This window comes from Mus musculus, chromosome 15, assembly GCF_000001635.26.
Source record: "Mus musculus strain C57BL/6J chromosome 15, GRCm38.p6 C57BL/6J".
Taxonomy (NCBI): Eukaryota; Metazoa; Chordata; class Mammalia; order Rodentia; family Muridae; genus Mus; species Mus musculus.
This window is the reverse complement of record NC_000081.6, coordinates 44,616,907-44,642,726: the sequence shown is the minus strand read 5'-3', so window position 1 is coordinate 44,642,726 and position 25,820 is coordinate 44,616,907. Positions and strand designations below refer to the sequence as shown.

The following is a 25,820-nucleotide window of genomic DNA, read 5'->3' as shown; positions in this document are numbered from 1 at the left end:
ATGGTTGGAAGTTAAACATTTCTATTAAACACGTGAATTAAACTTTACATTGTCTTTGTTTAGCTCAAACACAGGATCAGAATATGCGTAAATCTTCACAAACTCTTTAGACCTACCATGGTTCCTCTGCTTTAGTAATAAGCATCTAAAACACATTATGTCATGCCAGAAAGCAGGCAGATCTCTGAGTCTGAGGCCAGGCTGGTCTACAGAGTGTTTCAGAACAGTCAGGGCTCTACAGAGAAACCCTGTCTTGAAAAAACAAATATAAAACCAATTATTAATGCCTTATAAAATTATAAGAACTAAAAACAATTTCTCAAACTAAATTTAGAAGCTAAAGAGAAGCTTGCTACCATGAAGTATTATATGTATTTGACTCCATGAATTTTGTGGGATCACACATCACCAATTTAACATAGAAATACAGGTAAAAGTATTTCAAAGTTGATAAAGAAAAAAATCTATTTCTTCCTAATCTTATAAGCTATAATTTCTAATTGGTTTTTATTTCTCAAAAGCTAAAAAGACAAACATAAAAAAATACCTCTCATACTCAAAAAGCATGACTAAAGCAGACCTCAGTACTTTACAATTATTGAAAGCAGCAAACTGACCTCACTGAAGAAAACTACTCTTTATGAATCCTACATCCATACACATCATATAATATCCTCATAATAAGTAAAATAAGTAATTGGGAGAGAATAATTATTAAAATTCTAAAGAATTCCACTCAATTTTGAGTACTGAAGATATAATGAACACAGTAACTGAGACCGAAGGGAAGACTTGGAGGTTAAGAGCACTGGCTGCTCTTCTAGAAGTCCTGAGTTCAATTCGCAGCACCCACATGATGGCTATAATGAGATCCTGTACCCTTTTCTGGCCTGAAGGTGTAAATGCAGGGAAAACATTGTATACATAATAAACAAATAATAAATACAGTAACTGACAATGTGGTCTGTAACTCAAAAACTCCAACCACAGTTAAATTCAACTTAGTGTGAAAGCAGAAGCTAAATGTTTAAAAGTATCAATGCAAAGTTATTGATTTTGCTATGAAGTATTGCCTTAATTCAAATATATTATATATGGCCTATACACTGTATATGACATTTTAAAGCCTCACAAAACGTTAATCCTAGGCAATAACTGTGAAGAAAATAAAAAATCTTCAACAATTCCAAAGCCACAGAAAATCAGTTATATTTCAATGGTGGAAAAAATTTAATGTATTTTAAACTGTGAGATGTGCTTTGTTTTCCATAAAACACAATATGCAATTATTTCTTTAAATCAACCAATATCACAAACAAAAATATTTATATCTTGGTTTGTAATGAAATCAGTAATGTTATCTAGCTAAAAGAATAGGTACCCTGCATTATATTATGTAAGATTAAAAACAAAACAAACCCAAAACAAAACAAAACAAAATAGAGAACTCTTCAAGAATCACTTAAAAAAAAAAAATCAATGAAAACTGAAGGCTTTCCACATTTGAAAATGGCTTTTAAGGATGGACACTGTTACCATCTTGACATCTGTAATGAAAGAGAAAAGCTACTGATCCTAGTTCTTGTCACACAAAGTTGTCATTGCAGCTGATTTTCAACATTTATACATGCAATATATAAATTACAGCTCTGTATAACATTATAATACTGTTTAAAAGAAAATAAGGATATACAAAATATTTGATAAATAAAATTATTGCATTTAATGTTATTTTCTTAAAAACCCAAATTATCATATTCCTTAATGTTGTACCAAACAATGCCAGTTCAAATTATAGAAAATGTATGTCAACAGTACCTGAAAACAAAATTAAGAAGGGTATAAAGCCCTACCTACAGTTTACCTAATTTACATCAAGTGATCATGGAAACAAAAGATTAAAATTATTTTATAATTATGCACAATGAACAAAAGCATAATAGATAGCAGAGTAGTTTCCCACCATAAAATTATTTACAGCCATTTATTCAGCTAGAAACACTAGCTTGAGAGGTACTTGTCAGGTATATTCCTCCTGAAATAACTTCTCTACAGCAAACAATTGTCTTCTATTTGGAACACATTGAAGAAAATAATTGTCTCATTATTTTTGTGTTTTGAGTCTTGATTACTAATAGTTCAAAGTATCATGGGAGAATCCTGGTGTCCTGAACAGCTCAATAAACACATTACGATCAAGCAGAGTGTTTGTATTCTGAGAATACTGTCCAGTGCATACAAATGCTTGCGTGTAGGCTGTGGGCCCAGACTCCTCCTCCTGGCACGCTCACAGCATAGCCTGTGTTAGGAAAGCTTCACACCGATTTTGTTCTGCTCCTTCTTCATCAGGCGCTGCGCTTCCTTCTCCATTTTCTTCCTCTGTTGTTCTGCTGCTCTCTTCTCTCTGTCTGCAATTTTCTGCTGCCTAAAAAGAAAGATATTCATATCTTTACTTTTATAAAATACTACAGATAAATTATAGGAAAGCTGCCTTCTTAAAAATCAAGGAATAAATATTTAATGTCTTAATTTTCTCATTTCCCTAAAAACTTCAAGGATTTCTCAAAAGGAGTATTTCTTTGTATCCTTAGAAGATAGATGACTTTATAAAGCAGAATATTTATCTTTATTGTACAAATGGGCAAAATGAGGTATGAAGCTAAGAGATTTGTCTGGCCATAGTATTAATATGGGCAGTAAGTAGGAACACACATCTTTTCTTCACACAAAACTCTCTACTTCAACCTCAGCATTTGTGTATGTCAGGGGAAAATTATCCAAAAAGTTTGATATTAGAATTAATTATCTTGTTATTATAATAGATTTTTTTAATCAGCTAAGGGATATTAAGAACCTACTCCAAATAAGTGGAATTTCAGACATATCTTCTACTCAGAACCAAGAAATTTAAAGAGTAACATTTGAGCAGCTCCATAAGGCATACTAGTAGGTATTTATCAGTTTCACACTATAACCATGCCTGGTTCTTAGCCTAACATAACTCCACAGACTAGAAATAAGAAAAGCACTCTATACTATCCAATTGGCTTGCTAGGAGACTGGGCCTGGGATGATGACAGGAGAGAGGAGAGAGTACCAAATTAAGGGTGAAAAAGTAACTCAAAGAAATAGGTTAGGTTGAGGGGAAACATGGTTAGCACTGAGCATACAACAAGCAACATCTACATCTATACAGAACAAGCCAGGCTGGGGCACGGAAATGAGCATATGTTCAACTTAAAGTTCATGAAAGTGATAAGTTAATGCATATTACATACACAAATATGCATATGCATGTATATACAACTGGTTTTCAGTAATAGTTACGAATGCAAGGACATAGAGTTGCAAATGACCAAAATCCCACAAAGAAAAAGTTTCTTTGTGGCAACACTCCAACTTTTACCATTAATTAACCAAATTTAAAGAAGGAAGGAAAACTTACTTTATACTAGCTATGCTCAAAGTATAAGAAGATCTGAAAATTTTTACTAAAAATGAAACCTGAGACATGTAAATTGTAGGAAAAAAAATAATTATAAAGTAATGAATGGCTTATAAAAAGATAAACTTTGACCTGGTTCCTATCTGAAATGAAAATAGCAGCAATGAATGTTCCAGGCACAAGAAACAATTTGGAGATTACTGAAGACCAAAAAAAAATGTATTTTCAGCCAGGCAGTGGTGGCGCATGCCTTTAATCCCAGCACTTGGGAGGCAGAGACAGGTGGATTTCTGAGTTTGAGCCCAGCCTGGTCTACAGAGTGAGTTCCAGGACAGCCAGGGCTATACAGAGAAACCCTGTCTTGAAAAACCAAAACCAAAAAAAATAAAATAAAATAAAATAAAATAAAATAAAATAAAATAAAACAAAACAAAAAACAAAGTATTTTTCCCATTCAGATCCAAGTCTGGAATTGCTTCAGTACTAGAATCATACTCTTCTGACTGATCACAAAACTAGAGTATAGAAAAACTTTTAAACCTGGAGAATTTGGAACACAGATGCACTTTTCCAGTGCTCAGTGTCTTCCTAGAGACACCATGACACAAGCCTCCATGTCCCATTGACAATGCTTGTGCAGTACACAGCATGAAGCTTGTCTATTATCAACTAACAATCTCATTTCACTAAACTGTCATAAAGCACTGTTTTTATTTGTGTTTTATTAAGATAACAAGAGATAGGATGGAAAGGGAAGGTTTTAGAGTAGCATTAAGATGCTCTGCTCATAGCTAAAAATTCCATAATATTATCATTAAGATTATTAGATTCTAATGAACAGCTCTTTCCTTTACCCTTGTGCTTCATAAAATTAATAATTACAATCCTCCAAATTTTCTAAAACATTCTAATTGTTGGACCAATTATTTATTTTTTTAAAATCAGAATAAAAATGTCATTTTCTGGTGATCCTTGCAACTGTGTTATTTAGTTCACAATTTTAAAAATATCCTTTATTAAAGACACAGTTACACTGACTAAAGGGAAGCTAAATATGAAAACATCTTACAACTTCATTTTAAAACTATGATTCTCCCCTCCTGTTAAAAAGAAAAAAAAAAAAAAGATGCTAAAAAACAAAATCTAAAAGAGAAAGACAAAAGTTCTACATATTTAACTGCACCCTCTGCTGGTTATTCAAGGTTACTATAAATTTGCCATCAAAGATAAGAAAAATAAAAATAAAAATCAGTTCAATTGTTAAGACAGCTAAGAAAAGATAATTCATTTTCTATCCATAGGGCAAAACCAGTAACAATATCAAATCAAATCTCTATCACTGTATTTTGCTAGTTTTTTACATTTTATTTTATGTGTATGTGTGTGCGCCTCCATATTCATTATGTGTATCATGTGTGTACAAGTACCCACAGGGATCAGAAGAGGACACTGGATCCCCTGAAGCTGACATGGCTCCTGGGAACAGAACCTGGGTCTCCTAGAAGGGACTGCTCTTACCCACCGGGCCACCTCCCAGCCCCTTGCCATATGACCTAGGTGTCTAAAGAGGCTAGACAGATTTACACATGAGTTTGTATCAGAGATAAGTCCCGCTTCTGCTTGCTAGTCATTTTTCCTTTCCTTTTTTGACCAAACACAGAAGTGCAAAAACTAAGTTTTCTACTCATATAAACATAGAATGAACATCCAACAAACATGAACTTTAAAACTACAGAATAATATTTACTTTTCTGTATAATGGGTGATCTACCTGTTTTATGGGACTTTCAAAGACACTAAAATTAAGATACATGTAGAGATTAAGGGTGCTTTATTAGCTACTTTCATTCAGATGTGAAGTTCTGACACTATTTTAAATTGTGAAACAATAAAAACAAAATTACAACTTCTAATCTAGAATAGGATATGATAGTGGCTCACATTTCACAATAGGGTATTATGATATCATGTGGCATGTGCATGCAAAGAAGTTTTGCCCTTAAGATTAATAACCTTGGGCTGGAGAGATGGCTCAGCAGTTAAGGGCACTGACTATTCTTCCAGAGATTCTGAGGTCAATTCCCAGCAACCATATGGTGGCTCACAACCATCTGTAATGGGATACCATCAATACCATCTTCTAGTGTGTCTGAAGAGAGTGACAGTGTACTCATATACATAAAATAAATAAACAAATAAATAAATCTTTTTGATTCAAACAATATTTTAAATTCATAGTATTTATAACAAGATATAAAATCTGAAATTCCGACCAAGTTTAATAAGAAAAGAGTTTAATAAGGTCAGTATGGGTATATAGAGACAGACAGAACATTTGGCAGAGTAGATTTTCTTGACCTTAAATATAACCAGGAAGAAATCTAAGTTTTCTACACAAGGTGTAATATGATAAAGTCATCCAATACCTCAGCACCTCTTCTGCTTGCCAGGCTGCATCTTCTTCCTCTTCCCACGCATTGCTATTTTCTTGCCATGTATCTAAGTCACCTAATTCTGACTATATTGAAAAATAAAGAAAAATTAAGATAGTAAAGAGTCATCATTTCTCTAAATAGCAGTTCAAACCCAAAACAACCCAAAAAACGAGGAACTTTAAATATCTATCTAACAGGAAATACCTGTTCCTCTCCTCTAGTCCCTAACTTCCATACTGATCCCTACATAGGCCACAAAGGCTCTAGCGTCTTGTTTGCCTAGAACTGCAAGTTTCAACAATGCTATGATGCGTGACTTTCCCAAGGGATAAAAATGTTCTCTGTAACGTGCAATAGTGGCATGCCTTATGTGCTAACCAACTGCTGACTGGACTTGAGGTTGACTTCACAACAGGAAATGCATGCCTGGTACAGTAAACCTGATCAAATGTCCATGGCTAGGGAGGCCATAGTCACTAATAGGGAACAGTTACTGCTGCTGTTCTCCTAAATAGACATGCTCTGCTCACTAAATTGCCTTTTAAAGATTTATGGTTATGCCTATAATTTGGAGCTGCTGTCAGCTTTGGTCCGAGAAGCTGTTTTCCAATTGGCTGTGGTTACTGTAGACTTCTAAGTGGTCAAAATGACCAGAATCAATGACTGCCGAACTGATTCTGCCTAACACTGAGATGATATCCTTTTCAGTACTTCCTGCCTCCACCACTAAGGCTCAGAAAACACCATGGATGGAACAAAAACTGAGGGAAGCCAAGTATTGTGGAATGCAGTCTTCCCAGAGTGGCACAGCAACTGCCCTCAAGAACTCACAGCTCCTATGATTCACTGCACAAGCAAGATTTGCACATGAATAATAGTACCCCCAACATTGGAAGTCGCTTATGTGGCCTCTTCAACCCTTATGGACCTATAGGCAGTTAATGATAGCCAGGTGGGAGTGGGGCAGAAAGACATTTTTTTCAATGCTGCAGGCACTGGGCAAATTACCCATGCTCCTATAAGCAATCCCAACTAAAATTCATTAACACACACAGACAAACACACACAACCACAAACAGACACGGGGTGGGGGTGGGGGGGAGAGAAGAGAGGGAGAGGGAGAAGAAATGGGAGGGGGAGAAGAAGAGGGAGAGGGGAGAGAGAGAGAGAATCAGACAGACCAAGACAGAGAGACAGAGAGAGGTTGGAAGGAAGAAAGAGAGAGACTATATGTGTTGAGGAAGACCAGCTTTCTTCACATCATATGTTTTACAGAATGCTGTTTCCTATTTAATTTTGGGTTTCACTTACTTAGTTTGTACTAAGCAAGAATAGATCCTTTCTTATTTGTTTGTTTCTGTCTCTTTTCAGTATGATGAATAGGAGCAAAAAGAAGAGAAAGAGGAGGGACTGATCCCAGATTTAATGCCAACATCTGACTGGAGTAGTCTATGCTGGACTAAGTTTAAAAGTAGCACAGCACACTCCAGTTAAGCACATGAAATATGAGTGTATTCTCAATGGCACTTTCTGTTTTCATCCTACACAGATATAATAAACCAAACTCACGAAAATTGTACTGTATTTTTAACTGAATTTGTAAAAAAGAGAAAAAATCCACTAGATATTATTAGGCTCTATGTTTCTTGTTAGTAATCTTCAACTGATAATACTTGCCCATTTCCCTACTAAAGTTTGACATAAAACATTAGAAATTTAAGATTATATATACAGGTGTATGTGTGTGTGTGTGTATGGCCTGACAGGGATTACATATACATGTATACATTTTTTCACAATACAAATAAACACACACATACACACCATTAAATACAGTAATTTCTTTAGTAAAAAACTGGCCTTCTAAGGATAAAAGAACAACAAACCAAAAATAAGATAGGTAGGTATGCATACATTAAAAACTAACTACATCTGCAACTGGGGAAGTAGCTTCAGTAGGTAAAGTGCTTGCTGTGCCTGAGTTAGGAACTTCAGTGTCCAAGTACAATACTGGGCATGGCAGCACAGACCTGTAATCCCAATGGCTACCAAGTGAGAAAGGAACATTGATCGGAGGTTCACTGGTCAGCCAGTCTAACCAACTGTTGAGTTCTAGGTTCAGAGATAGACTCATTCTCAAAAATAAAGTGGAAAGTCACAGAGAAAATGCTCAGCATTGATTTCACCTCCACATACATGCATTTATATTTGCACACACACATGTGCACGCGCACACACACATGTGCCCGTGCGCGCACGCGCGCGCGCACACACACACACACACACACACACACACACACCCTAAATACATCAAAAACATCCAAACCAAGCCAACAACAAAGTGAAGTTATAAGGAATGTTTTAAGTATAATCATCTTAAGAAAGATTGTTCCTACTACAGGGCCAGGACTCTGGCAGTATGCTCAGATTAAGAAATATTCACATTTGAGTTAAGGCAAAGAGCTGAGCAGCCTCAGAGAAGCAAAGGCTTGTGTGGCCTTTTTGTGTTTGTTTCTTTTGTTTTGCAAACCTTGCCTAGGGAAGTTCTTGGGACCTCACCTCTCCCTACCTTGAGGGGAATTTCTTTTTAGCTAAAAGAACATTGTTGCAGATCTATCCAGATATATCTGGCCTGCTTACTCCATATAAAATTGTTATAGATTTGGAAGTTTGTTTTTTCATTTGCATCCTGATAATTGTAAAGGATTCAATTCTAGTGGGTTTGTGACCATTAAAAGGTTTTGCCCCTAGGTATGGGGCAAACATTATGTAAGAAACATTTTTATTGTCTCTGCTTCAGTACAAGAAGCTAAAAGATTGAATCTTTCAGTGTATATTGTTTCTTAAATGAAAGTATTTTATTAGCTAATGCCTCTAAAGGAAAGTTTCCTCCTGCTTCAGCACAGATAAATTGTGTGCTGTAGACGATATTTTAAATGTTGAATAAACAAGCTTTAATTTGTATGTTAATAGTCAATATATGTGTGTGTGTGTGTGTGTGTGTGTATATATATATATATATACACACACACACACACACACATATATAGCTCAGAGCTTACAATTGCTTAAAATTGTTCATCTCTTAGATACTATGAATTCTCAAATTTGCAATTGTTTATACATATACAACTCATAAGAAGAAAATGTTCTTTTAACCGCCAGGCATAGTGGCGCACACCTTTAATCCCAGCACTCGGGAGGCAGAGGCAGGCGGATTTCTGAGTTCGAGGCCAGCCTGGTCTACAAAGTGAGTTCCAGGACAGCCAGGACTATACAGAGAAACTCTGTCTAGAAAAACCAAAAAAAAAAAAGTTCTTTTAAGAAGACTGTCTTTGGACATTTAAGAATTTGTTCTAGATTGCCTGGACAAGACCTCTTAAGGCAATGCCACGCTAGATTTATATCTCAGGCAGATTACAGGCCTAACACAAGAATAATTAGGCATATAATCTCATTCTTTACATCATCAAAATAGTAATGGCTTAAGATAACATTTTGGTATTTTTAGAGAATGTGCATGTCAAATTATGAAGAATTGTTCTCAGTTTCTGCCTGTTCCACATAATGATGTTAATTCTTGAGGACTTATACTTAATCAATTATTGCAAATGGATACTTATTTCTGATTAAAAATAAATAAATAAATAAGTATGCACATGTGACTATTGATACCTTTTCAGGCTTTCTAGTTACAACTGCTCTACAAGAGAAACAACTAAGAGTGCAATTAGTCATTGCCTATGTTAAATTTTTTTATACTTGGTGTTCCAAATCAGATTAAAACAGATAATGGAACTGGCTATTACAGTCAACAATTTATTGTTTGAGATGTTTTGTCAACAATTTATTGTTATCCATGTTACTGAGATTTTTTATAATTCTCAAAGACAAGGTATTGTAAAACTTTAAAAACTATATCTTCTTAAAAAACAAAGGAGGGAAGGAATTATATCCCCATGCACATTATTTAAATCACATTTTTATTTTTTAATTTTTAAAATTTGGATGTCAAAGAACTTACTAAATGCCTTATAGTATCTCAAAACGAGGCATATTCATGCATGCCTAGGTAAGATGAAAAGGATCCACTTATTGGCATATGGCATGATCCTGAACAGGTACTTAATATGGAGAAGAGGGCATGCTTGTGTTTTCTCCATAGAATGCTGCAAGAACATTACAGCTGCCAGAATGATTCGAGTGACAGGCTGACCTGTGAGTTTGATGAGTGCCCTGACTACTGTGACAAGAAAACTATATTGGGTATATGTTCTTGACCCACCTTTGCTTGCCTCTGTCCCAGATTAGACAAGCTAAGCTGCCTTGCTTCAAGCTTTTTAACCTTATGGGACAGAGAACATTAGAGACTATGGAAACTGACTTAGAAAAATTAGTCAAAAGGAGTTATGATGACTCTTCTCTTTCCTTTAATGTGACCAGTTATTCTGACTCAATCTTAGATTGGTCTAGTAATAATTCCAACATTAGATTCCTATTATGAAGGCAGCTAAAAATCTTTATTAGTTAGCAGAGTTAACTTGGTGCATAGCCTATTTACATGAGAAGTAACAGTTTTTCTGTGATTCTCAAAGCCACCTCCCCCCACACTGGGAGGCCAGAGTTTGAGCTTGATCCTGGCTAATTTGCAACTGAATAGAGTACCTGGACTTCCCCACAGACAGACTTTATCCTTTAAACACAAATCCTATGTTGCTTTTCAACTCTTGGCTTTGTGTTTCAAGCAGGTCAGTCAACATCTTCTACAAGCATGCAGGCTTGCCTTCAGCAAGCACAGGTGGCAGAAATTCATAGATATGAAGAAATGTATTGAGTATATATTATGGCTTTGGTCTGATTGGGAATAAGGTGTGCTATGGGGGCCGGTTAGTCAAAGATGGGCCACTGAGATTTCTGGACTATTTCAAAATCTAAGACAGAGGTATGTGCCAAGAGGCCATGGTTTATTCACAGTAACACCATAGAGCTGTGTTTGTACAAAATAAACACAAGCAAGCTACACATTCTTCCATGACGGATAAGAATAGTTCATAGAAAATCTAAGTCCCAAGCCAGACATGGCTGCCAGCCACCATAATTCCCAGGCAGGACCATGGAGAAATAAATTTTATGCCCCAGTCCAGCTAACTTTAGGGAGGAATTGTAGCCTCCCCCAGCCTTGAGCAGGCTGATTCAGATCTATGCTGCCACTGTGAATGAGACCACCTGGGGTATGGAGTGGAGTCTTCTGTTCTATTGCTCTGTCACCTACACTGCTCTGCTCTTCTCCAAGATGCTGCTACTCTCTGAGAAGCTGAACCTGTCTTCCTGAGATATTCCTGGGATAGCTGACAACCTGTGGAATTGGCGACCTAATGTTAACACCTCTAGCAGACTAAGTGCTAACAACTTGGCAACAAAGCATCAAGAAGCCTGGCATGGCAGGGGATGGGCCTCCCCCCTTTATAAGCACAGACTCTTAGTAAACATGGTGCCTTGATCAGAAATCTGTCTTGGTCTTGTTTCTTCTTGGTCTTGTTTCCTCCCTTACAGCTGCAGCCTCCCACTCAGGAACCCAGTTCCTGTGGCCGTTGGCAGCTACAGGAGAGACATTTTCTTCAGTAGTATAGACATTGGTAACTGCCACTATAAATAATCCCTCAGCCAAGCCCTCCATGGAACCTAATAAAATGTACTAGGTCATTTTAAAAAAAAAAGATATGAAAGTAGAATTTCTATAATGTTATATTTTCATAGCACCATGTAAGTGTTATTGTTTCTAATTGTGTTGTAAACCTTTAATTCTGCCTAAGCACTATAATCAATCCCTTCCTCTTCCCATACCCTGGGACTGCCACAAGGAAATCCAACCAACCCGATACATGAGTACACACTTAAGAAATAAAGATTTCCTGTAAACCTTTCAAGGTGAGCACACCAGTCCTACTGAACCATCAAATCTGCAGCTGACTAGTCTCAATGTAGCAACTGTTTTCTATAAACGCACTAGAAACCCTGACATAGAATGATCAAGTTCAATCACCCTTGGAGTGTTAGACACAGAAATTCTGTGAGATAGTAAATGTTCATTGCTATCACAATCAATTTTATTTAGGGTTTAAAACTGTTAGCTGGAGTAATCAATTACTCAAAGCACACAGAGGCCTGTGGAGGTATCTGGATATTGTGGGAATTTTGTTTTCATTTTTGGTTGACCAAGCTTCCTGGCTCATTCTGATATACTCCATTGGTGTTGGGAACCCTAACTTTCTAGTCACCACTTTTGCCTTTATAGTTTCACTTAAATCTAACTCATCTTAAATTATATCACACTTTAAATGTAAACTTACTCTTTGATGAAAACAATTCATAAGTCAAAACTTACCTTAATAATTTTGGGGGTAAATCCTCAAAATTCTAATTTCTAAATGTCATCAACTTTTTGTCTCTACTTTGTCTGTGTATAGTGGTACCCTGACTATAAGTATCCAACATAGTTTTTAACCTTAAGATGTTAGGTTGGTAAAGCTATAGATCAACTTCTCATGAACTTTTAAATCTGTTCCTTTATTTTTTTTCTTCTTAAAAAAAGAAAAAGATTAAATCTTTCTCTAGATCTCATTAACACACTTACAGATTGATGAATAAAAGGCATGTCTTGTGTAGCTGCCAATCTACTGGAAAAACCCGTGCTACCATCTGGGACACCAAAATTCAATGGTTCTCTCTTCTTAATGACAATCTGAAAGATAAATTACAATAGGATTATAAGGATATTTGACACAAAAGTATATGAAAATAATTGATTGGGGTATCTGGTAATGGCTTAGATTGTGCTTTCTGCCTTAAAATGTAGAATGTAGTTAAGAATTCACCAAAATTCCCATGCAATTGTAACATACATCCTCCAAATTCTAATTTCTAAATATCATCATCTCTCTGTCTCTGTCTTTCCTGTGTAAAATGATACATACAAAAAAAATTTTTTTCTTCTTCCGATCTTATAAGGATTCCTAAAATATAATTAGGCACTTTCAGTTATTAAACAAAATAATATAGCATGGATAATATGTCCTATTAGAAGTATATCTTTAGGATAGAAGCATCTTTAACTTATGGGATTTCTCTATAAATGCATAAGTCTTTCTGGCTAATAGTATTAAAATACACTTACTTGATATATTGTAAATTTGGCAAAAAAAAATCATCAATCTAAATTAATGCAATAAGGCACCATATATTAAATTCCAGAAATATATTTTCATAATACATCATATACAACTGAGAAACTTATGAGTTTCCTTCCTTTTCAGTACTGATATACTTGAACAGCACAGTTTTTAAAAGAATGAAAGTATATATGTAGATGAAACTAAGAAAAAGGTGTCAAGGAAATAATTAGGCATGTGGAATAAATAACACCTCATGTTATATAAAATATGTGTATCTATGTAGACATGTATATACAAGCATGCATAGAATGTTTTCTCTGTTTGAATAACTAATGTAATGCTCAGTAAAATTTTCAAAAGTAGGAGAGTTAAACAGAATAACATCACAGTATTAGAAGGACATGAACCAGAACTAACTCTTCATTTATTATTGTATATGTGAATGAACATTATATATAAGTGGTATCAAAAAACAGCAATATGTAATATACAAACAAGCCAAAAAAGTCCAAGCAGAAAGTTACTAAATGGCTGCTTCTGGGAATTAAATTAGCTAGTGAGTGATAAGACATAGTCAGTCATATTTCATTATAAGCCCTTCAATACTCTTCTATCTTAAATACACACATTATCTTGATAAAAAAATAGAAAAATAGTCATTGTGCTCTTTCCAATATCTCTAAGTGATCTCATTGTCAACTGAAAAGGGAGTGCAGTACAAATGACTAACACAATCACAAGAATACTAAAACTCAGAACAACTTTCCAGTATTTTACCATGGACTGGTTGCACTAGCTGTACATGGTAATATAATGGTAAATTATCCATTTATAGATATCATCAAACTTGGAACATGTTAAACTGTTACTTTATTGGCTTAAGTTTCCCATAGCAGAAACTAACTCTTACTATCTGAAATCCAACAGAATTTTTGCAAATGCTTTATTACATTAGAAAACTTGGGAATATGCCAAGGTATTAGATCTAGGTCTGAGTCATATGAATACATAAAATTCTTGTTTAATATGACAGAAAGCAGAAATAATCATAACTAGGAAATACAAATTATACTGCCTAGTTTTAACTGCTGGAATCTAAAAAAGTATTTTAGTCTCCTAAAGCACAAATCTTCAACCTACTTTCTGAGTTTTCCGTATAGTTGGTGTCATGTCCTTGAAGTAGTCAGGTTCCAGTTGTTCCAAAGAGTTCTGCTGAGTAGCCACATTCCCATTCCCTCCTTCGATCTTTACACTTGTGGGTGCATCTTCATCCCAGGAAGTCCACTCCTCCACATCTGTCTACATATGATGAGCAAATTGTCAGCCACAAAATGACAACCTAATGCTCACTGCAGTGTTAATTAGAAAAGCAGGCTTTCAAACTTTCAAACTTTCAAACTACAGGCATATATGTGATTTAACTATATACCAAAACTTTGCCAAGCAAATGCTTTTAAAAACTAAACTACCATTATATGTACAGCCTACACAACGTGGACTGGAACTTTCCACTTATCCTACTGATTACCTGACTGAAAAAAAAAATGAAAAGAATAAAAGACAAAGAAAAAATATCAACATTTTCTACAAGACTGAAATAAAAGTCTCAAAACATAATATCTAAATGCCCAAAATACAAGCCAGAATTTTCAATGTATAAGGAATCCATGAATATCACGTCGTAAGGAAAGTTAATTACAAAATGCTAACCCCAAGATGATATAAATGTAGGACATAGCTAAAAGTTTAAAATATCAAATGCTCCACAAAAGTAATAGCACACATGAAACCACTGGGGGAAAAATTAGATATTAACAAAGAAGTAAAGCAAAATATATTATATTATATTATATTATATTATATTATATTATATAGGATCAAAGTATATATATATATATATATATATATATATATATGAATATGATCAAGTAAAAGGTATAGAACAAACAGTAAGAAAAATCAATGAGAATCCTGACCACCAAATTATTTTGATGCAGTCTAGTTTGAAAAGTCATGTTCTGGAGCACATGTTCCATTACCTGCTTAGGGACAGACGAATAATCAACTGTAGTGGGCAAAGTTATTTGATCTCCACTTAATTTCCTTCCTCTGCCAGATCTGAAAGAAACAGGATATATTTCAAGAACCACCAAAACAAGCAAGAGTAAAAAGCATTTAGACAGTAATTTACTCAGAAGATGGAACTTTCTACTTTTGTAATTATTGTTTTAAATAATAACTGCTCAGAAAGCTATGATGATAAAGCATAGCCCAGCAATCTTGTCCAGGTTTCCAAAATCTTGTGCAATGTAGCTGCTTTTTGGTTAGGACTCAGAACAGAACTACAGGACTCAGGACGAATTAAAAGCCGAACACAAAGCAAGCTTATTAGAAGCCCCGTGCTTCACATGTATGTTGGGTTCTGTAGGTAAAGCTTGACATTACTTTAACAAGGAGGGGGCGGGGGTTATGTTTTAAGGGTTTCCTGCTAAAATTAACTATTCAACTATTTAAACGTTTGAAAGTCAATTAGTCAAACTAAACCAACTGATTTCAAGGATGTGTAGGGAAATACTAATCAGGGTGTAATATACCTCAGTTGTTAACATGGATTGTGCAATCTATATAACTCTGGTTTTCAAAGTTATTTTACTAAGTCTAGTTAGAATTATTCAGTTCCTTATCTGTACACTGGATATTCACACTTACATTTCTAAGGTTCTCTAGGGATTTAAATAAGAGGCATACTTAAAACAAACAACATTGGCTGCATAGCAAGACATTAAAACTCAGTAGCTGTTAAAACCAGTAATCAGAAACTCATTCCCTTAGAGTTACCTGCTAAAGGAGTTGTTTTACAACAAATTTGCAAGTTGTATTTTATTCAGTTAAAGGATAAAGAAAAAAAGCATTTGGACCTATTACAAAAGTATAGAATTATACAACACATAATCCAGGTTAGTTTTGACACCTAAGACAAGTTTACCCTAATAAACTTGTTTTCTTTACATGTGTATGTCCAGTCTGTCCTAAACAAATTGATACTGTCAACAGAACTCACAGTGACAACAAAGTCCTTCATATGAAATCAAATACCATTCTGTATTCTAAAACACTGACCAGAATTTGAGAAGCTACAAACACATGAAGACACCAAACTTCATGAGTGTTAACAATGTCGTTCACCACTCTCTGATATTACTACTCACCCTCATTCTACTTTCCCTAGTAAATGTCTCATTTCTTCTTCATTCTGACTTGAGCATTTTTCATCAGTTTTTCTACACCACTATCCTATCAAGGGCAATTTCAACAGTCAACGACTCTATTTTTCCATGTCTCTTGACTTCTCCTCTACTAGTGATCACTTCTACCCTACTTCACTTCATCAGCATGCTAAGCTCTAGATAGGATCAGCCTAGCATATGTAACTTCTAAAGTGACCCACTGAAAGCATAGCTGATTACCATGTACGTCCTCATCTTACACCTTATCTTAAATGCATCACCAAGTTTTTCTGGGAATATTTAGGTCAAATGAAATACCTAACTTAACAGTCTAATCAGTTCCCACTGATTAATAGAAGACTTTTTTTTCTTTCTTTCTTTCTTTTTTCCTTTTTTCTTTTTGGAGACAGGGTCTCTATATAGTTCTGGGTGGATATTTCCCAGAAATTTACCTGCCTTTGTCTTCCAAATGTTCAAATTAAAGTCATGCACCACTACGGTTTGCATGGATATTTTCCAGAAATTCACCTGCCTTTGTCTTCCAAATGTTCAAATTAAAGTCATGCACCACTACGGTTTGCTTCACGTCCAATGATCAAGTCGTTAGGCCCAAACAATTTAGTGGTTCTGCATACATATCCTGAGTTCTTAGTAGCTAACTGAAAAGCTGAATACACATGCGTCTTTTTCCCCCCTCTAATTTCATTCAGAAAGCTGAGAAAGGAAAACTGCAACTTTGAGGGCAGCCTACACTACACAGGAATACAGAGGCCAGCCTGACAACCATAGCAATATTGAGTTTCAAAACAGAAAAAAAAAAAAAAAAGCAAAACAACAAATTCAGAAGGCAGAAATTTGGAGTGAAATACAGCTGAAGTATGTGTGCCTTTTGGACACTGAGCAGCTTCTCAAGTCTTGAAATCAGACTCAACACCACCACTGTCACTTTCTCTTCAGCATTCATTTTTGTGGCATAATTACTTTAAATTATATCCTAAGAACCTAGTTTTGCAAAGATATGCTATAAAAAAAAAAGCTGTAAGCCCTACTGCTGCAAATATGAACTCCCTAAAATAGGATTCCATCAGTGCTCAACAGCTGCTGGCCACTGCAGCTCTGCTGCAAATGGTTACAAGACCACACTTCTGAACACCTCAGCAGGTAAGAAGCCATGTGGTATGGCCATGTGGTAAGACAGAAGGAGTTGCAATCTAAAGATAACCAAGTGAAGCTAAATAATTTATTCTGATCAATGAGCACACACACAAAAGTTAATTTTCCTTACAGTTTCTCTGTTGAAAGTTCTTTAAATACATTTTTATTGTCTGTGTCTGTGTACTTGCCCATGTATGCCCATGTACCATGTGCACACCTGCTACCCGCAGAGGCCAGAAGAGGGAAGTGGATCTCCTGGCAGTGGCATTTAAAGGGCTATGAGCTGCCATGTGATGCAAGGCGCAGAGCCCAGAGCCCGCAATAGCAGCAAGTGCTTTGGAGCACTGAGGTCGCTCCAGCTCCCTCTGTCGGAAGGTTTAGAAATAGCTATAAAAGTACCATTCATATGAAAATATACATAGGAACACCTAGGTTTTACCTAACCACTTTAAAACATTACAAAAAAGAAAGAATATATAATACCTGTGGTGGTGATAATATTTAACATTAATCTGCTTCTTTCTGAAATCTTATAGGACTAATCATTCAATATATTTAAATGGAAAGTGTAAAAATCTGAAATATTAAAACCACTGACTTCATTTCTAGTTCTGAGAAACTGTTTTCAAACAGCAGAGAATAATGAACATTATAAACAGGACAACTAGTTTAAAAAGTTTTCATGTCTTTTAAAGTTAAGAGTCTCAAACCAATGAGACAAATAGGTCAACTAGAACACAGAAATTATTTACCTGCATATTAATCTCTTTAGGAACGAGAACACTGTTGCTAGGCAGGTACAAACTTTAAATAACCGAAACTGAGTGATGGCCATGGTGAAAACGAGAACCTGTGGGAAGAAAAGCACACAGAAACAATATGTTAGACACATTCCTGACACATGTTCTTTTTAATTTAAGCAGAAAAGTACTAAGCAGAAAAGTCCTTATGTACTAAGAGAAATCTGGCATTTGTACTGCTCTCTAAAACTGTAAGAGTAAATTCTAATGCAATGTAAGTCACATGAACTACTTAAAGTAAGTTTTCAAAGTATTTTTAATAGTTGTAAGGAAGAATTTTCTTCATTCTAAGTCTCAGAAAAATGTTTTGCATAAGTTAGTACAAATTTAGTTACAATTAAAAAACTCAAAAAGCATAAAGTAGCATGTATTAATCCTTTCTATACTTTTTACTCTTTGATTCACTTCAATATAGCACAACTAAAAATATTTTCTTTATATACTGTATATATTTCCATTATGCCTATTTTACAAACGAAGAAACTGAACTAAGGAAAATGACCATGTTCAAAGCATAGCTAGTAAGTTCAAAGAAATGAGAAACCCCATCTAGTTCACATTTGCAAATCTGGTGATCTGCTCAAAGAAATACTGATGCTTGGGCCTACACTGAGCAAGTCCTTTAGCAGATCTGAGGGAGAAGGACAAACCGCCAGCAACAGTAATTTCCCAGTTTTTAAAAAGAGGTCATAGCGCAGTATTCTCAACTAAATGAAGCAGGTTGAAAATTAAACAGTAGAAAGTAGTAATAACCTGTAATGATGGGAGAGGAAGTATAAACACATTAGGAAACTGAGCTCTATTCCTCATCCTCAGTGGTAGCGATACTATTTGCTTTGTTTATATATAGTTTATATGTAGTTTATATATATAGTTTATATATTATATAAAAGTTCAACACACTACCAAACAGTAAAGAAAAGAAAGAAAACAAGAAATTAAAAAACAAAACAAACAAACAAATAAACAACCCCACACTAACTGTCATGGTCCCTGCCCTTGATCACTCTGTAGTCACTAACTGGCAGTTTCTTGTGAAGAAAAGCACGCAAGTACTTCCTGTTTCTAGGGTTAATAGCGGAACACAGACTATAAAATTACAATGGCAAGCTCCACAAGGTTCCTTAGCAATACTCTTGTATTTTTGTACACATCAAGACTATCTTTCTTTTTTTATTATCTTACTTATTCACTATACATCAGGCTCACTGCCTGTTTCCAGTCAACACTTCCACAATGCTTCCTCCATCCCCCTCCCTTCTCTGAGCAGGTGGGAGCCTCCCTGGGTATTCCCCCACCCTGGTGAATCAAGCCTCTTCCAGGCTACACTCATCCTTTCCCACCGAGGCCAGACAAGGCAGCCCAGCTAGAAGAACATATCCACGTACAAGCAACAACTTTGGGGATATGCTGCCCTCCAGTTTTTCAGGACCACACAAAGATCAAACTGCGTATCTGTTACATATGTGTGAGGCAGAGACTCAACCCAAACCAAACTGAATGATTTACTCAATGTCTAAGGCAGAAGGGGGCTCTGAGAGGGTACAAAAAATTGAATCAAAAGCATATTAACAATTTCCTTCTTCAAGTAATATAAATATTTCTGACAAATACATCCCCAAGGTGGTTTACTTGATTTCAAAAATGCAACAAAGCTGACTCTCTCAAAGCATGGTTGTTTCCCACTACCAATGGTGTTGGCTAGGTATGTTATTATTACTTCCTAAAGGAACAGTTTCTTCCTTTTTTTTTAATTAGGTATTTTCCTCATTTACATTTCCAATGCTATCCCAAAAGTCCCCCATACCGTCCCCGTTACTCCCCTACCCACCCACTCCCCCTTTTTGGCCCTGGCGTTCCCCTGTATTGGGGCATATAAAGTTTGCGTGTCCAATGGGCCTCTCTTTCCAGTGATGGCCGACTAGGCCATCTTTTGATACATATGCAGCTAGAGTCAAGAGCTCTGGGGTACTGGTTAGTTCATAATGTTGAAAGGAACAGTTTCTTAATCCCATTGTTTTTCTATTGAGAAGGTTAACATTTTCTATTTTATACTACAGTAATATCTATATACTGTACTTTCCCTAAACAATACTTCTCTAGAGGGTTTTTAACCCTTTATATTCAGTTACCATTTGCAAAGTAAAACTTGAAAGAAATGACTGATTCCTCACTAGAAGTAGAATAAACTAAACAAGTAGAATGATAACTGACGGCTTCATTTAAAGCTCATTTGTCAACAAAACAAAAAGCAATTTTCCCAAGGAGAGTGTAAATATAGCATTCGTGCATGCTCTCCATGGGAAAATGGATGGAACTGAAGACCACAGTGTTGGACAAAATAAGCTAGAGTCAGAAAGGTAAAGACAGTATTTTGTCCTCATTTGTAAAAGCTAGATTTCTAATACAATACATGAAAATAGGGTACTGTTTGACAAGAAAAGGACCAGACGGAGAACAAGAAACACTAATGGGAGGAAGGAGGTGAGCTAATTACATTATCTGGGGAAATGAAATATAATGAAAACCAATATTGTGTACAGTATATGCAAATATATACTATTAAAATTCAGCACAAACTGTTAAAAATATAATTAATTTTCAGAAACAAAATATAAAAGGTAGCTAACAGATGTATGGCATATAGCACTGGAAAAGAAAATACAGGCAAAGAGATACTCCAGCAAGATTTTTTGACAAAAAAAAAAAAAAAAAAACCACATTTAATATTTTGGGACTGTGCAGAGGGTTTAGTGTTAGGCTAAGAATGAAATTTCATGCAGAGCCTTGGCAGCTACTGCCATTCCCTTCTCAACTATCCTTAAGTGTCATTACTCAGTCAGTACCTATCACCTTGAATGGCTCCAACAAAATGTAGAAATAAAATTTCAAGTTTAAGTGGAAAAGCAGAAAGCCAGATTATTATTGATAACAGAACAGAATGCCACCATAGCTATTAACAATATCTGAATTCTGTGATAAATCTGCTTCTGTAATGAGTGAATCCTAAAATTCACTGACCATCTATTATGAATCAAGCACTATCTAAACAGTAGCTAACTGCATCCACAGATATTAATGCCGTCCATTCACGTAACAGCAGCGGTGTAAGCACAAGTTCTCAAGCTCCTACAACTGCTTGCATTCAAACCTACATCCATTTCATCTGAGAGCTATGAAAACCTAGTCAGGAACATTCTTGGGAATCAAGGAAGATTTAAGTTCTAAGCAGTTTCACTAAATGTGGGAAATGTAAGCAAACTACCAAAGCAGCACTTTGTCAATGACAGGGATTTGTAGACACGTGTAATTCAGGACTTGTGCATATGGCATATGCTACAGCGCAGTAGAAGGAACATAGATTAGCACCACCTATGTAACACATGTGCACTGACACCAGGAAACACTTCCTGCACTGGGGCACCCACTGCTACTCAACCACTATCTGGAGTTTCTTTCTACATTTGCTTTTATTCAAAGGAAAAAGAGCCTAGAAGGGCAGGACCCCACCAGTGTGGTTTAGTTTGTTATCTCTACATCTTAGCCAATGACAGCATTTAGGTGGTCCAATATTTCTTGAATTAAAAATTAAAAACTTAACATTCCTTGGGCCCTTAACATGTTCAGAATTTAGTTCAATAGTTTCACCATTCCTATATAATGGATAAGGCCTATAAATGGTCTGAGTAATTTAAACAGGTTAAATCAGCAGTGGCTGGAGGAGGGGAATCCTAAGGCCCTGATTCTGTTTCAAACGATTTCAATTTTATACATATCACTACAGTCTGATTTCTAAAACACCTATAGATTCTCAATTAGGAAAACACTTACTTGGAGCTACTTTGCAATTTGGGTGTTTTAAAATGCTTTCTAGAACTGGACAATATTGAAATAACCTACCAAAATACTCAAATTTTAAAAACGAAAATGACTAAGAAAATGCAGAAACTTTATGCCAGAGAAATAATTTTGAAGAAATGGCATTTCCAATTAAACAATAGGAAGAAGAGCTCTGTTGTGACAACTAAGAAAGATTTCCCTATAAGGGAGGAAGGCATAAAGAAAAAGAATCCTGCATGACGTGGTCAATCTGTCCTTGTGCTCAATTTCTTCAGATCCTGGAGTATACATCAATTAAACTATAATTCATTAAGCCAAGCCAGGTGATACTCATTAAACGAGTCATCAAATGCTGTCCTAATCCTGCATTTCTAAGTCTATACAATTACTTGAAAGTCCCACGACCTACGAAAGCACAGAATATACTCAAATTAGGTCTGTGACTCGCTAAAGTTAAATATCATAAAGCTCCCAAATAAAAATCTACCTGAACTCAAACATGACAAGGAAGGGTCAACACCGGAGGCATGTAAGCAAAAGCAGAAGTGCAGTTTTGGAAAGCTGGTGGTAAAAACCGAACATTCTGTACCATCAGGCCTTCGAATTTGACACCCCGGGGACTGTTAGTTAACCAAGGTGGGTTAAGATCTTCTGAATGACTCAACGGTGAGTCTCATAACTAAAATAATTTTCACTTTCAGATTACCCACCTAGAACTTGCTGGCGGAAAAAAAAAAAATCATACCCACTGCACAGATGAGCAAAACAACACACACGCGAGCTTTCTGGTTACGCAATCCCACGCCCGGTGGCGGGCGGCATGTGAGGCGTTCTAAACTGCTGAAGGTGGGAGCCGGGTGGGATGGGGTTTGGATGTTGGGCAGATCGGCCCCGAGAGGTGCGAGGCCCGTAGAGGAGGGCAGGAAGGCGGCACATTGCCCTTGGGAAAGACTGAACGTGGGGTTTTTCCGGGTCGGCAGCTCCCAGGCGGGACGCCCGTGCGGGACCGCAGCATAGCGAGGGGACAGGGACGAGCCGGTTCCAAGCCACGCTCGGCTCTCCCCACAGGTCACCCTGACCCGGAAACAGTACCCCAGAGTGGTGGCTCGGCGAGTGGGAGGTCGAGGTAGAGGGCCGAAGAGAAAGGCGGGAGGGCAGGAAGTACGGGGCGACCCAGAGGGTGACCGGGAAGCGCGGCCACCAGCCGCAGGCCGGACCGGGTCAGGAGGCGGGTGGGTAGAGAAAAAGCCCCTCGCGGGCGCGCGCAGGCCGCACACACTCACCTGCCCCTCCCCCTCCCCGCCCGCCCGGCGGAGGCTCCGAGCTGCCGCGGGCCACGCGCGCTCACGAGGCGCGCGCGCGCACAGCCGCTGTCTGCCTCGAGCTCGCGCTCCGCCAGCTCAGTCCCAGCTCCGCTCATTCAAAGCCGGGCGCGCGCTCCGTCGCAGCCGCCGTGGCCGCCGCGCAGCCGCCATGGCCGCCCCTTCTCCAAAAACCCGCCCGGACCCCGCCCTAGCTCCGCCCTGGCCCCGCCCGTTTCCCCGCCCAGACCCTGTCTCCAGGCTCTGGCTTCCGCACTCTGCCTCTCGTACTTCTGGCCCAATAGAGGATAGATACGTCATTGACGTGCAAGTCGCAAGCCAATGAGTGCATAGGGGCGTGGTTAGTCGGGACAGTGCAACTGCTTTGGCCTTTTGTTAATAGTAGTGTGTTGGGTTTTTTTTTGTCCTGGAGCAACTGGGCTCCTGCCAAGTTGTTTTCCTTTCCTCCTTTGTAGATTAGTGTCTCGCCTGTGACCAAGTCTCCTGTTCCATCCTTAAACCTGTCTGCTAGATGGGGCCAAGGCGAAACTGCATCTAGATTGTGAAACATTGGCGAAGCCTCTCTGTCTCAAAATGATTTGGGTGTGACTAGGACAGACCCCAATTACTGCTGGACCTGAGACGTTTACACGTCTCTTTCAGAATTTATCTGGCTCTGTTTAAATCTTAGTCCAGTTTTTAACTGAAAGTAAGGCGGGTGATTCTTCTAGGTCCCTCCTTATATCCTGCATCAGGGGCTAGCCTTTTTACCCAGCTCTTGTCTTTTTGGGGTTCTCTCTTGCAATCGGATATTTTTCTGCTGTTTGATTGACTTTTGGTTTTTATTTTTTATTGTACATGTTACTTTGTTCCATAAAAATGCTTTCATTTAAGGAAACATTGTAACTTGAACAGATACAACCTCCTACCCCCTTTTTTTCCTCCCACCGCTGATAGATCCTTGTTCTTCTAGACAGTTTCACTTCTACGTTTATACATACATATGTATGTATGTATGTACACAAGCATATTCTTTTCATGTTTTCTTTTCTTTTTCTATCTTGTGTGCTTGTAAAAATCCGAGTTTATTGTTCTGTTGGACTAAGAATTCTTAAGAAGCTACTATTAGGAAGTGGCTGGCAAGGGAGTGTGTGTGTGTGTGTGTGTGTGTACATATATTTGTGTTTATGATATATCGAAAAGTTGAAAGCAGTTTTTTCAAATTCTTCCTCAACTAGCCTTTCCTTCCTATTCCTTTTTAAAGATTCAGCTGCCTTTGTTCTCTCACCATGATTCGTCTATCCATGTAACCTGAAATATTCTACCCCCCACCCTCTTCACTGCAATCTGCTCCATATTTTTATTACTATTTATTGTGCTTTATTTTCTTTGAGAAAGGTTCTTGCAATCCTGAAACTTAAGCCCCTCCTGCCTCAGCTTCTACAGCATTCTGAGATTACTGGTGTGTACCACTAATCCAAGACAGCAGTTTAGTATGCTTACCCTAACAATGAGGAAAAAGTAAATTTAGGATTCTTTCTCTGGTTCTAGGTAAACATGAATTAATTTAATCTGGTCTCCTCTTAAGTGCATTTAATACTTGCAATGCTTTCAGTGCAGTCAGGCACATATCAAGCAATCATAGATAATAGCCACTCAACTATCATAAAGCTGCAACATTTTTAGTAACTACACAGCCACACATCAAATAAATAAATGAATAAATAAATCACCTGAGGTCCCTGAAACAGGTATTCTATCTATAATCCAATCTAGTATTATCCAAATTCCAATAATCTATAATTTCTGCCATTTTTTGATTTCCCGAAATCCTAATAGGAGCATGTTTTTTTAATGTGATGACTTACATCTTCGTTTTAAATTACTTATTATGCCCCATGATAATCTTCTTTTTTATGATTTTTTTTTTTTAATAATTCACCATTTCCAAATTGAAAAACCAAAGGAGGCACATGTTTCTACAGAAATCCTGGTGGCTGGGTACTTGTTTCACAACAGAGAACAAAAGGAAAGCAACCATACTGGCTAGTTTTATATCAAAATGTTACAGGCTAGAGTCACCAGAAAAGAAGCCTCAATTTCATTGAGAAAAATGCCCCTATAAGAGAGGGCTGTAGTAAGCTTGTGAGGCATTCTGTTAGTGACTGATGTGGGAAGGCTCACCCACTTGTGGGTGGGGCTACTTCTGGGCTGGTGGTTCTAGCTTCTATAAGGAAGCAGGCTGAGCAAGCCACATGAAGTTTGCCAGTCAGCAGCATTGCTACACGGCCTCTGCATCAGCTCCTGCCTCTAGGTTCCTTCCCTGACTGAGTTCCTCTCCTGACTTCCTTCAGTGATGGACGATGGATATAAAAGTATAAGCCAGATAAACCCTCTCCTCCTGAACATGCTTTGGTCATATTTCATCACAGCAATGAGAATCCT

General features: G+C 37.1%; 1 protein-coding gene across 4 annotated transcripts; it reads right to left on the bottom strand.

Moving 5' to 3' along the window:
* Positions 1-1,188: 1,188 nt before the first annotated feature.
* On the bottom strand, positions 1,189-23,500 carry Ebag9 (estrogen receptor-binding fragment-associated gene 9). 4 transcript variants are annotated; one of them, XM_006521195.4, is made up of 7 exons: positions 23,167-23,336; positions 18,187-18,284; positions 15,092-15,170; positions 14,193-14,351; positions 12,515-12,622; positions 5,872-5,963; positions 1,189-2,425 (listed from the first exon to the last, which is right to left on the bottom strand). In XM_006521195.4, the coding sequence occupies exons 2-7, from the start codon at positions 18,267-18,269 to the stop codon at positions 2,305-2,307; spliced, it is 642 nt and encodes a 213-aa protein (XP_006521258.1). In that variant the 5' UTR covers positions 18,270-18,284; positions 23,167-23,336; the 3' UTR covers positions 1,189-2,304. The 4 variants fall into 4 exon arrangements, with proteins under 4 accessions (XP_006521258.1, NP_001344619.1, NP_001344620.1 ...); NM_001357690.1 differs by lacking the exon at positions 23,167-23,336 and adding an exon at positions 23,358-23,500 and having other exon boundaries at positions 1,207-2,425; NM_001357691.1 differs by having other exon boundaries at positions 1,207-2,425; positions 22,820-23,287.
* Positions 23,501-25,820: the final 2,320 nt, after the last annotated feature.